The sequence below is a fragment of the Rhinolophus ferrumequinum genome, chromosome 2 (genome assembly GCF_004115265.2).
Source record: "Rhinolophus ferrumequinum isolate MPI-CBG mRhiFer1 chromosome 2, mRhiFer1_v1.p, whole genome shotgun sequence".
NCBI lineage: Eukaryota > Metazoa > Chordata > Mammalia > Chiroptera > Rhinolophidae > Rhinolophus > Rhinolophus ferrumequinum.
The window spans coordinates 51,837,136-51,850,633 of NC_046285.1; the positions used below are offsets into that span (position 1 = coordinate 51,837,136).

At 35.0% G+C, this 13,498-nt stretch overlaps 1 protein-coding gene across 7 annotated transcripts in view; it reads left to right on the top strand.

Moving 5' to 3' along the window:
- The window catches only part of ACAP2 (ArfGAP with coiled-coil, ankyrin repeat and PH domains 2), a 127,081-nt gene that overhangs the window by 51,447 nt on the left and 62,136 nt on the right, over positions 1-13,498 (top strand). For all 7 annotated transcript variants that reach the window (XM_033127626.1, XM_033127637.1, XM_033127647.1 and 4 more), the window contains exons 2-4: positions 938-995; positions 10,525-10,644; positions 11,432-11,485. In XM_033127626.1, the coding sequence (XP_032983517.1) occupies positions 938-995; positions 10,525-10,644; positions 11,432-11,485 (232 nt within the window). The remainder of the gene's footprint in view (positions 1-937; positions 996-10,524; positions 10,645-11,431; positions 11,486-13,498) is intronic.

Genomic DNA, 13,498 nt, shown 5'->3' on the forward strand with positions numbered 1-13,498 from the left:
AAGAAGCTTTTACTGATTGTGTTCCTTGTGTCACAGTATATATGATATGGACAGTCCATCAGTTAACCTTTACAACTCTTGTAAATAGGTGTTTCTTTACTACTTTTACATATGATAAAATACCTTGGTCTCAGATAAGTGAGTGGTGGAACATAATTTGAACTGAGACCGTGCTCTTTCCATATATCTTTTTTTAAAATAATAAGGAATATTTAGCAATTAACCAGGCTGCCTGAAACACTAGTTACTTAGCTATTGCTATAAGTTTTCAGACACATCTTAGATGACCAAGGAGAGAATGTTTTTTATTTTTTAGAAAAGGTGAAATGTTAAAGAACCTCTAAGATAAATTTTCAGGTTCCGTGAGTATATGATTATAAAGGGCTTCATTTTTATTTTTCAATTATTTTAAAAATTTTAATATACTTTATTTTTCAGAATAGTTTTAGATTTAGGGAAAAATTGCACAGAAAGTATAGAGTTCCCATATACACACTCCCAGTTTTTCATTATTAACATCTTGCATTAATGTGGTATATTTGCTACAACTGCTGGACTAGTTTTAAAAAAAAGAACACAGTGAAATATTAGGTTGGTGTGCAAGTAATTGCAGTTTAAAAGGTTAAAAAAAAATTGCAAAAACCTCAATTACTTTTGCACCAATCTAATAGTTCTAATTGGTGTTATTAATTGGAATAATATAAATGCTTTGAGTAAATCAGCCAAATGTGTTGTTCACTCATTACCTTAAACAATAATTGTATTGTCTGTTGTATTGCATGATTATGAACTATTCATATTTCATCCTGAAGTAATTATTTATGTGAAGTGTGATTTTTAAGCATTCATATGTATTTTTTTAGTTAGAGTTATTTTTCAAGAATAAAGTATACATTTAAACACATAAAATAACTTATTTTATATTTAATTTTTCTAGAGCTGCTTTGGAAGAAGTAGAAGGAGATGTGGCAGAATTGGAACTAAAACTCGATAAGGTAAATTTTACTATTTCAGCTTTTTAAAACGTTAACTTTAGTTTTCCATAAATAATGATTTGTGCCTCTAAATACCAGGTAGTTCACATTGTTACTTCTTTTATTTCTATGAGGGTAAATGCTATTATTGTCCCAATTTTACGCATGAGGAAATTGAGGCAAGAGACAGTAAGTAGCTTGTTGAAAAACTCAGTCCCAGAGCAAGAATTTGAACCACGTTTGACTTAATAGCTCACTAGACAGTCTTTATATTGCTGGGAGTTTGTTTCCTTCTTCATCAAAAAGATAAAAGATTGCACTGATCTTTTTTATGCTTAATGAACATTATACATAATCTGACCATTCCTGTTTACAAATTTGGGTGTGGCCATGTTCAAATATAAAATTTAAAATACTCAGTCCATTTTTAAAAGCTATTGCCAGAAATGCTTAACATATGTTTAATAATTGATATTAAGTGATCATATTCTATGTAAGGCTAAATGTACATTGATTCCTGTCTTTTATATTAATTATTAATAATCCTTTTTTGCTTCTACCCAAAAAACATTGTCAGGTATATAACAGGCAGAAATATGGGAATGAGTACGACATGGCTTCTGATTTAAGTAACCATTGTTTAGTGAAATGCCAGGGGGTAAGGGGGTAGGGGGGTGGTGGTAAATGAGGGTAAAGGGGATCATATATATGGTGATGGAAGGAAAACCGACTCTGGGTGGTGAACACACAATGTGATATATAGATGATGTAATACAGAATTGTACACTTGAAACCTATGTAACTTTGCTAACAATAGTCATTCCCATAAACTTTAATTAAAAATAATAAAAATAAAAGACAGAGAAACTATTCTGTCTGACACTGTAACAGTGGATACATAATTATTCATTGGCAAAACCCATGCAAATGTACAACACAAAGAGTAAACCCTAATGTAAATTATGGACTTTAGTTAATAATGTATCAATATTGACTCATCAGTTATAACAACTGTGACATACTAGTCAATGAAAGATGTTATTGGGGAAGCTGCAGGCGGCGGGATGGGCAGGGAGTATATAGCAACTCTGCTTTCTGTTTAATTTTTATGTAAGTCTAAAACTGCTCTAAAAAATAAAGTTAATTAATAAATAAAAGAAATGTCTTTTAAAATTTTTGGAGATAAATCAAATGCGTATATTTGAAATACCTTTTTTGAAAATTTTCTGTTTATATAATTATTATTGTAAATGGTATTGTTATGTAAAGCCGTGCTTCTCAAATCTCACTGTGCATAGGAATCCCCTGGGACTCTAACCTTGTGAAAATACAGATCCTGATTGAGTAAGTCTGGGGTACCTGAGATTCTCTGTTTCTCACTAGATTCCAGGTGATGGCTGCGCTCTTGTCTCAGAACTGCACGTTGAGTAGCAAGGACATAAAGGATATGTTAATTAGGCTGAAGATTTTTAAGTGCTTTGAAATCATGAAATATATGTATATATATAATGTAAATAGAGTAGAAACGATATAAATCAGTATTATTAGCTACATATGTAAAACAAATCAAAATTTTAGAAAATGTTTAGTAAGAAATTATTTTTGTGCAGTACTCTATAGTTTTCAAAGCACTTTGTTGGGCAGTATGTTTTTGGATTTTTACAATAATCCTGTGAGCAAGGTGGGACAAGTGGTATTCCCATTTTATCGATGAGGATACTGAAGGCCAGGACGTGAAGGGGACTGGCTTGCTTCATACCACAGTTAGAAGAGGCAGAACCAGGGTTAGTGCCCATATGTTTTTATTCTCAGTTCAGTGTGCTTCTTGTGCACCACACACTTCTTGATCCATATTGGGGGAGCACATGCCACTTGGAAATTTTCTGAGGAACACTAGCAAGCCCAGGCAAGTGTTTAAAGACATTAATGTTATAATTTTTGGTAAGGATATTATTTTCAAAAACTTTATTTTTCACTTAAAATTAAATATATGGGGTTATTGTTATTATTTTACTCTGAGGTATTATATTTATTTTTAAGTACTCTTTGGGACATAGTTTTTAAACCTTTAGGGTTGGCAACAGAGGATGTAGTTTTGATTTTTCTGGTAGATTTATGAGAGAGTAGATAGAAGGGCAAGGCTTTTTAAAGAATCGCAGAGTAGTATAATGAGATATCTATTCTGTTTGGGTAGAACTGTATCAAAATCATGAAACATTTTGTGTGTGTGGGGAAACCTCAAAATTTAAAGTGTCTAAAAAGAATCCACTGACAGAATTTTTGTTAATGATTTTGCTTTTATCAGCAGCTATTTTTTTCCTTTATATCATTTGGTTGGGGTTGGGAGACTGGTAGAATTCTAAACCCAGAAGATTCAAATCTAAAACAAGTTATTAAAAATATTGGCATTCACTAATAAGAACTTTAAACCATTTCTAGAGTATATTAACCTAAAGGGCTACTAAGGGCGTCATGGAAATTTTGACTTCTTTTAAAATACCATCTTCTACCCAAAGAGAAGTTCCATAGCTACTTTTACATTTCTGTCATTTAAGATCTTGATCCCTTATTAAATGTACCCTCCTAAATTCTTAAACTATTATCTATCCTTTTTGCTTTAGAATTATGGGGAGTTAGCATAGAGAAGAGAGCCTAAGGCAAGTAAGAAATGGTTGTTATTGAAGGTGGTGACACTGAAAGATTAGTGCAGGGGAAGGGGTTGCTGAAGACCAGTTTAGTGATTTCATAACTTTGTGCAGGGCAAGTTTCACCTGTAATATCATTGTAAATCATGCCAGCAACAGGTTCAACTAGCTTGATGACTTAGCTTCTATTTATTTTGCTTATACTATATGCCACCAATAGTTACACTCTTCCTGGTGAATAATGCCTAATGAGTGGCATTGCTTTACTGGGTCCAACTGTTTGTCCATTCTGCCAGGTATTTGGGCATTGGCAACATCTCAGGGCATCACAGTTGCCATTGGGATAGAATATCTGTATCTGTTGCATCTTTTCACTGGAATGCTTGTTCCCTATTTGTTAAGCAGATGCCTTTTTAAATCACAGCACAAGTACTACAAAACTTAGGTTCTTTTTCTTGTATTGCATTGCTTCTTGTACATATTTCCATTTAAAGTAATATAATATTATTGTAAGTTTGGGTTTTTAGCGCAGTCTAGTAGTTAATAGCACAAAGCCTGGAACAGGGCTGCATTTGAATTAGGCTCTACCACTTATTAAACTGTATGGCCTTGGCAGGTTCCTCAATCTTCCTATTCCTCACTTTCTTCATCTCCAAACTGGGGAAAATAAGAATATTCATCTAATAGGGTTATTATGAGAATAAGATGTGTTAATGCATTTAAGTGTTTGGCACAGTTCTTTGCAAATGGTAAGTTCTAAATAAATATTAATGATGATGGTGTCTTTTCAACAGACTATTAGCTCCTTGAAGACAGACTGTTTTTAAAGGGGGGAAAACCCCTCTCATTTCTTGTGCACTAAGTATATAATGAGTCCTGTGTTTTACTTATATTAGCTCCAACCTTCACAACAATGTTGCAGAGTTGATATTATACCCAATTTGCATATGAGAAAAAATGAGACTTAGGATGTTACTTACTCAAGGATGGTCAGCAAATAAGTTGTTTGTTTTTCCATCATCTGGCAAAGCGCCTATGACATAGTTATCGCTTTAGTGAAAAACTGTTGAATGAATTGGGGCTGCTAGTTTGATAATTTTGACTAATTTGACATTTACTTTTACTCTTAGGTAAAAGTCTTCCCTCTTTGTAGGCTTATGTTGTTATTCAGTTATATATCAGTCCGAACTTACCTAATAAGGATTTTGCCAGCTGGCAAAATATATCTTTCACCAAGTCAGTCTTTCCTCCTTGGTTGCTGCAGTGTATATATGGTTCTGCTACATGACAATTTCATTTTCTCTTCAATTCCTATGCTAGTGACCTCTTTTCTAATTCTGATACCTATTTTCATGGTCATATTCGATGCCTCACTAAAAGTTCTAATCTCTCAGGTCTGGAATGCTGATACCTCACTTTCTGACTCATGTCACCAGTCCTTCCAGTTTCAGTCTTTGCTTCTACTGCTTCGGTTCTTCAAGCTCATCCAGACCCCAGTCTTTCATTCTGTTCACTTCTGATATTTCAGGTCCCATTTAAATTCATTTCCCTTTCAATGTAATTTTTTTTGGTAATTTTCTATTGAGATAAAATTCACCTAACTTAACATTCAGCATTTTTACAATACAATTCAGTAGTTTTGAATATATTCACACTGCTGTGCAACCCTCATCACTATCTAATTCCAGAACATTTTCATCATCTCCCAAAAAGGGAACCCTGTACCTGTTAGTAGTCACTCCCAATTTCCCTCTCCCTATATCTTCTGGCAACCACTATTCTACTTCCAGTCTCTATGGATTTGCTTATTCTGGACATTTCATATAACTGGAATCATACAATATTTGGCCTTTTGTGACTGACTTCCTTCACATAGCATAATGTTTTTAAGATTTGTCTGTCCATATTGTATGTAACGTTTTCCAACATTTCTTTTTTATGGCTGAATAATATGCCATTGTTTGAGTATACCACATTTTGTTTATCCGTTCATTGATTGATGGACATTTGGGTTGTTTCTACTTTTTGGTTATCATGAATAATACTGCCATAAACCCTTTCAGGTTACTCTTAATTTTATTATAACATTATTTCGCTTCTGGAGAGCCTCATTTCCCTTCCATAACAGAATTCTCGCTATATTAGTCTAATCATCTATATTCTCTATCTCATATTTGGGCTATAAAGTCCTACAGGAGATGTTATACAACTGTTTGGTGAAACCAATTTGGTGGAGTAATATAATCCTGGAATTTTTGATGCAAAGTAATTCTTTCTAAGGTTCAATCGAGTTATCTTGTTACCTTTAGCAGCTCTTATACTTTTCTCTTTTTTCAAGGACTTACTACCTTACTTTTTATTCTCAGTAGATGACCTCGACTCTTCTTTCCTTTGGTGGGAACACCTTTATTTCTTGCCCCTGATCTTGAAACTTAACAGACTCTGTCCTTACCTTTTTCTGTTTTTTTCTCCCATTCAAGTGATAAAAGCATCCTTTCTCCTGTGCAGTCCCAGACTCTTAGCTCCTCAGGACTTTGCTTTAGCCATCTCTCTCCTTTCCCTTCTCTACTACCTCTTTATTTTAAGTAAATAAAGATGTTCAAGTTTCTCTTGAACAAAAACAAAAGAAAACCTCACCTGTGGCAAGGAAGGACAAATCTTTGTTGAATAGTTACCATATACTAGTAGCAGTTTGTGCTAAGGTCTCTATGTGCATTATCTTAGTCATTTTGTAGTAACCTTGCATGTTTTAGTATCATTGGTTATTGAAACATACAGAAGAAACTGAGTCTTGCTGAGGTAAGGGTCACTCAGGATCACTTTGATGGTTAAGTATGGCAGCAAGATTTGAACCTGAGCCGGCTGAGCCCTGAACCTTGTGGATCCATTGACTGATTGATTTGTATTATAGTTGACTTAAAACATACAGTATTACGTTAGTTTCAAGTGTACAAAATAGTGATTCAACATTTCTGTACCTTACAAAGTGATCACCACAGGCAGGCTAGTAACCATTTGTTGCCACATGTAGTAATTACGATGTTATTGACTCTGTTCCCTATGCTGTACATTATATTCCCATGACTTGTAACTGGAAGTTTGCACTTCTTCGTCCCCTTCCTCTGTGCCCAACTCTCCATCCCACTCCCCTCTGGCAACCATCAGTTCGTTCTCTGTATCTAAGAGTTGGTTTCTGTTTTGTTTGTTCATTCGTTTTGTTTTTTAGATTCCATGTATAAGTGAAATCATATGGTATTTGTCTTTCTCTTTCTACCTTACTTCACTTAATAGAATACTTTCAGGTTCCATCCGTATTGTTGCAACATGGCTGAATAAGATTCCATTTGTGTATATGTACAACTTCTTTTGTATCCATTCATCTATCGATGGACACCTAGGTCACTTTCATATCTTGGCTGTTATAAATGATGCAGTGAACATAGGGGTGCATGTATCTTGTTCGAATCATTGGTTTTGTTTTCTTTGGATATGTACCCAGAAGTGGAATTGCTAGGTCATTTGGTAGTTCTACTTACAATTTTTTGAGGAATCTCCATGCTGTTTTTCCATAGTGGCTGCACTAATTGACAATCCCACCAGCGGTGCACAAGGCTTCCTTTTTCTCCACAGCCCTTGTGATTGTCTTTTTGATAGTAGCCATTGTGACAGGTGTGAGGTGATATCTCATGTGGTTTTGATTTTCATTTCTCTGATGATTAGTGATGTTGAGTATATTTTCATTTGTTGGCGATCTGTATGTCTTCTTTGGAGAAATGTCTGTTCAGGGCCTCTGCCCATATTTTAATTGCATTTTTTTTTTTATGTTGAGTTGTATGAGTTCTTTGTATATTTTGGATATTAGCCCCTTATTGAATGTATCATTGGTGAGTATCTTTTCTCATTCAGAAGGTTGTGTTTTTGTCTTGTCGATGGTTTCCTTCACTGTGCAAAAACTTTGTAATTTAATGTTCTATGTTTAAATCTTTATTGTATCTGAAATTAATTTGGGGGTTTGGAATCCATCTTAGTTTCTTTCTTTCCTTTCCCCCTTTAGATGGCTGTCCAATGTCCCTATGTTATTTATTGGATAATTTTTCCCTCTACTGGCTGGAATGTTACTTCAGTCAAGTACTGCATAATATTTGTATCTGTTTCATGACTCTGTATTCTATTCCACTGCTCAATTTGTCTACTCACATCCATTATCAGACTTTTAATTACTGCATCTGTTATTTTAATATCATACAGGGCTAATGTCCCCACCCCATTACTGTTTTTCAGTTTTTTTCTTCTTGCATGTTGGTTATTCCATATGTATTTTAGAATTATTTTTTTTCTGGTTTTTGAGACTTATTATTTTGTAATTAGCAAACTATTTAAAAGATTATTCTCTGCTAGCATTTTTCACACTAGGTTTTGTGGAACGTTGGTCCTATGAGAATGCTCCCGACAAAGAAAATGCCATGTCAATTGTCTTTGAGAAATGCTGTATATCATATAACTCTCTCTAGGATTCACAATATACATTAATATATCAAAAACTCTTAAAAGTTTAGTAATTAAGAAATCTTTTTAACTTTTTAAATTGAGTTTCCAAGACTTATTTGATCACAGAATCCTTATTTTGGTACAAAATGTTCCTGCAGGATATTCTGTAGAATATATATTGAGAAGCATTGACCTATCATTATGTCTTCATCTATATTTCAGAACTGGGTGTAATCTGGCTACCCTCCCTGCCAGTCATTTTCTTCTAAAATTATTCTTGCCAGGGATGCTAGGGACTCTTTATCACCAAACTCTTTTAAAACTTGACCTTTATGGATTTTTCAACTTATTCATCATCCATCTTTTGATATTTTGTTCTTTATTGACTTTGGTGAAATTATTCTCTTGCTTTTCCTCCTACATTTCCCTCTTCTTTTTTAGTCTCCTTTTGTAGGGTCATCACTACATGCTCTACCCTGTGTTTTCTGACTAGGATACAGCGCTGTAGCACTGATACTATTTGGTGATGCCTCCTATATGTGTATCTGTAGCACACTCCTGTTTTTTGAGCTTCAAACATCTATTTTCACTGTTGTGTGATAGACTTTCCATTTGGCTGATCTCACAGACCCGTCTAGCTCAGGTCCACCTTACAGGCCCAACACTGTTAAAACAGTCTTTGCTGGGTAGTATAGTGTCTGCGAAATTGCGAAATTGTGTTTTGTAGCAGGTGTAGGCCTCCGCAAGCAGAGCGCAGGCTGGATGTCAGTCCCTACTTTTCCCCTTTGTAGGATATAGTCTGCAGAACTGTAGAAGATACTTGACTGTAATTCTTGCATTTGTTTCTCCTCTTCTCTCCTGCATACTGCTTTAATTCAGGCTCTCATGGTTTTTGGTTTAATCTCCTCATCTTTGTTCTTTCTGTTTCCCTGGCTTTAGTTTTTCTCCTTTTAGGTCATCATTCTAAAATGGAACTCTGGTCAACTCACCCAATTAATGTCTTTGTTTTCCAGTTCCTTTCATACAAAATGTGAACGCCTTAGCATCACAAGGCTTGTCCGGATCTGGCCCTTGCACACATTTTCACACTGCACTAAGGTACTTAGTGCCTTAGGTTTGCCCTGCCCTCTAAATTCCTGGGCCTTAGCAAATGCTCTTTATAGAGTAAGTAGTATCTTCCCGTTACCCGCATTAGATTGGCTAATTCCGGTTGGTCTTCAGGGCTTTCCTCAAGTGCTCCCTTCCCAGGATCCTTCCTGAGCCCCACAGTGGTCCTAGCGAGATGTTCTTCCTTTGATCCCTCATGTATGGTTTGGTCATGCGTAGCGTTTTGTTTGTGCTGTGTAGAACTTACCTTCTTGTCTACTGGTTAGAATTAGAGCTCCTGAGAGCAGAGATTGTTTTCAATTCCTTTTTTTTCAAGGCCCTAGGGTGGTAGTTTTAAATTATATTCCTGAGATCCTTAGGTCAGGGGTGTCCAAACTGCGGCCTGCCCGGGATCCATTGTTAATTGGCCTGCAGCAAATTCCAAAAATATGTTTAATTTACTTAAATAACCCAGGTGAGGCAATACGTACTTCACCTTGAGTGAGTGGCCCGGCTGTTTGTGTATTTTACTGCATATGGCCCTTGGTGAAAAACGTTGAAAAAAGTTTGGACACCCCTGCTTTAGGTATTTTCTAAAGTGTTTCTGGGCTCTTTATCCTCTTCTTGGTGTTCCTTCCCTTCCACCCCCTCAGTACTCTTCCCTCCTTCATCTACAGCTTCACTTTTATCTTTTTTTATATTTATCATTCACTGAAGATTTTATTTGTTTAAAGAAAACATTCTGTGTATGAATGGGAGACAGAAAAGAAAGGAATGAAAAGCAGAGAGAGAAATAGGGGGAAGGCGGGAAGAAAGGAATGAAAGAGAAAGAGAGCTCGAGAGAAAGAGAAAAAGATTTAGTCCTAAGACAGCACAATACCCAGAATAGTCGGCATTGGAGGAGTGTGGTTGATTAATCACTTCAGACATTTTGCTCTGATGGGCTGACGTTGAAATGACCAGCATTACTAAGCCAGCATACATTTTCCTTCAACATGCCATTAATTTTTTAAAAATTTGAATATCTTTTATCATACTTTTATCATACTGCTTGCTCTGCCTGAAGTTCCCTTTTTTTATGGAATTAATGTATGGGATAGAATTTGACTTGATAAAATGATTTTTGTTTAAATTAGTTTCAGGTGTAATAGTTAGACATTTATCATTTATATCCCTCACAAAGTGATAACCCCCGATTTTTTGTTGTTATCAGACAACTTCTGGATTCTGGAAAGTCAACTGTTTTGGTACAACTATCCTATGAATTTGCTTGTTCAACTAAATAACTTGTAAAATTATTTCCAACCTGATGTAATGTTTTTCTTTTTCAGCTTGTGAAGCTTTGTATTGCGATGATTGATACTGGAAAAGCCTTTTGTGTTGCAAATAAACAGTTCATGAATGGGATTCGCGACCTGGCACAGTATTCTAGTAACGACGCTGTAGTTGAGGTTAGTATTCTAAAATAAGTTAACGTGATAAATGCTATAAGACATTAACCAATTACATCCATTTGCCTTACGAAGAGTTACAGTAGTCCTTCAAATTAGAAGTAGAAAAGCTGTCACCTGTTGGTACTATCTTGTATAATTCTCTTTTCTTGATTCGTTAGAAGTTGAAGGTTGATTTGCATTGTGAATATAAGTTTACTTGCTACTAGGTGAGCTGAAGCATCTACGCGAGGGCTTGAGCAGGGAGAACAGGAGGGTACTTACTAGTCTCTGCTTGTGGAGGCGGGCAGAGAGCGTTCACCTAAGAATAGTATCCAACTGCACACACGGTGCTGCATAGGGACGTAATGGTCAGCTAGCGATGCGGTGTTAGCCTAGCCCCCTTGCTATCCTGTGTGGTATTATGATATTTATTTCATGAGGAATAAGAAAAATGAAGAAGTGGGTATAGTTTGATGATTATTTGATCTGTAGCTGCCTAAATGGGCACAGTCTTGATACACTCAGTTTTACTGTTAGGTTTATGTGTGCCGTTCCTATTTGCTAGCGTAGTACCATTGATAGGGCAGTACTAACGCTTTGACTCTCCTAGGGTTCTGTGTTGCTACATGTAGACTTGACCTCTGTAGAGCATGCCCATGAGGTCTGGTGAGTTTGTCCTTGGAAATAAATGGTATTGTTTGCAATATAAGCTGATCTTTCTGTCAGAAATGCTGAAGTAACATTTTTGTGGCCTACTTTAGTGGCTGTTAAATGACTTGGTTTTCTTTTGATTTCTTTCTCATAGACAAGTTTGACCAAGTTTTCTGACAGCCTTCAAGAAATGATAAATTTTCACACAGTAAGTGTCAGTAAGTAGGTGTTACTATGACCATGTTAATTATTTTAGTACTTTAGTAGCAGTATTTTAAAAATTACTTAAGTTGGAATTCAGTGACTTTGATTTGTCAACAACTTTTTAGTTGAGTGGATCTAAAATGTGTGTGTGTGTGTGTGTGTGTGTGTGTGTGAGTGAGAGAGAGAGAGAGAGAGAGAGAGAGAGAGAGAAGTGAGAGAGAGAGAGAGAGAGAGAGAGAGAGAGAGAGAGAGAAGTGTATACATTTTATTTCCCATTCTAAAATAGTGAACTTATAGCAATGAGGTACACATCCATAAAAGTTGTTTTTTCCTTTATGTTGTACCTTTTAAATAATTCTTTCAAAAATGAAGAACTGAAAGTCACCATTTTAAATTTAGCTATTTCCTTTAAGATACAAATATATTCCCTTTGTCTAACCAATTGCCAGTATTAAAGACTGCTGTATTCTTTGACATATTTATTTGTGGTTTAAAGTTTGAGGGCATTTTTCGTTCAAGAATGAGGGATATAGATTACTTTTAGAATGTCAGGAAATTCATTTATAAATTTTATAAAAGTTAGTAGCTTTATAAGCTATATACTTCTTAAAATTTTTTAAAAAGCTTAACATATGGCTGTCATATAATTATTCAGTGCTTCAAAATTTATTAGCAGCTCTGTACAAGAATGTCAATATTTGTAGTCTTTATAAAGTCTGCTAATTTTTGGTTCTTTCTTAATTTAATTTTTAAATTTTTTTGGTGAACATATTAAGAGTAAAGTTAGCTGATAATGTTTATTTTAATTGTAGTTCAAATTTTAGCTGTACCAAAATTAGCATTACAAGAATCTGCTTCAGTTCCTGCCCTCAGTTCTTTTGGGCATCTATCTAGGTGTAGAATTGCTGAGTCGTATGGTAATTCTGTTTACCTTTTTGAAGAACCATCAAACTGTTTTCCATAGAGGCTGTACCATTTTGCATTCCCACCAGCAAATGAGTGTTCCAATTTTCCACATTCTTGTCAATACTTGTTACTTCCTATTTTCTTTATTATAGTTGTTCTAGTGGGTGTGAAGTGTTATCTCTGATTTTAATTTGCATTTTCGTAATGACTGATACAGTTGAGCATCTTTTCATGTGCTTACCAGCTATTTGTGTATTTTCTTCCATAATTGTTCTACTGTTGTCCATTCAAGTCTTTTCCCCATTAAAATTTTTCAAATTGAATTCTTTATATATTCTGGATTAAACTCTTATCATTGGTAATATTTATATATTATGATAATATGAATATTTTCTCCCGTTCTGTAGGTTGTCTTTTCACTTGTTTTTCTTTTCCCTGTATACTCCATATGCAGTAATGTCCTTTGATGCACAAAAGTTTTAGTTTTGATGAAGCCCAATTTATATATTGTTCTGTTGCTCCTGCTTTTGGAGATGTATCCAAGAATCCATTGCTAAATCCCAGTTCATGAAGATTAATCCCTTTGTTTTCTTCTAAGAGTTTTATCTCTAATATTTTACACCAATTTTTTTTCTTTCCTCCTTTCTTCTGCCTCCCCCCTCCCCCCACTCCAGTTCAAGCCCTTGTTTCTCAGTCCGGGCTGGTATTCTGGGCCTGGTATTCTTAGCCAAGTAAAATTAAACATAGATGGGAATTAGATTATTCAGTCATTTAAAAAATAAATTATTTGGATTCTTTTGTGATTTATTTCCTCTGGAAAAATAGATAATGCTGTTCCTTATTCTTTACAGAATGAGAAATTCCTAGGATTACTCTCTTTATGCCAACTCATGAGTTTTTCAGAGCAGGTCATGTATGCTGCATTCTACTAAGTACTATAGTTGGCTTGAACACTGGCTTGTCTTCCTGGAACATAATTAGTGTAATCTTACTGGTGACTCTTTTGAATTCTAATTTGCTGATGGTATAAGGAACTTGGAACGTTTATTTGATTATTATCTTTGCTGAATGAAGCTTTAAAGTTGAACTGCTGTATAAATTTGTGAAAATG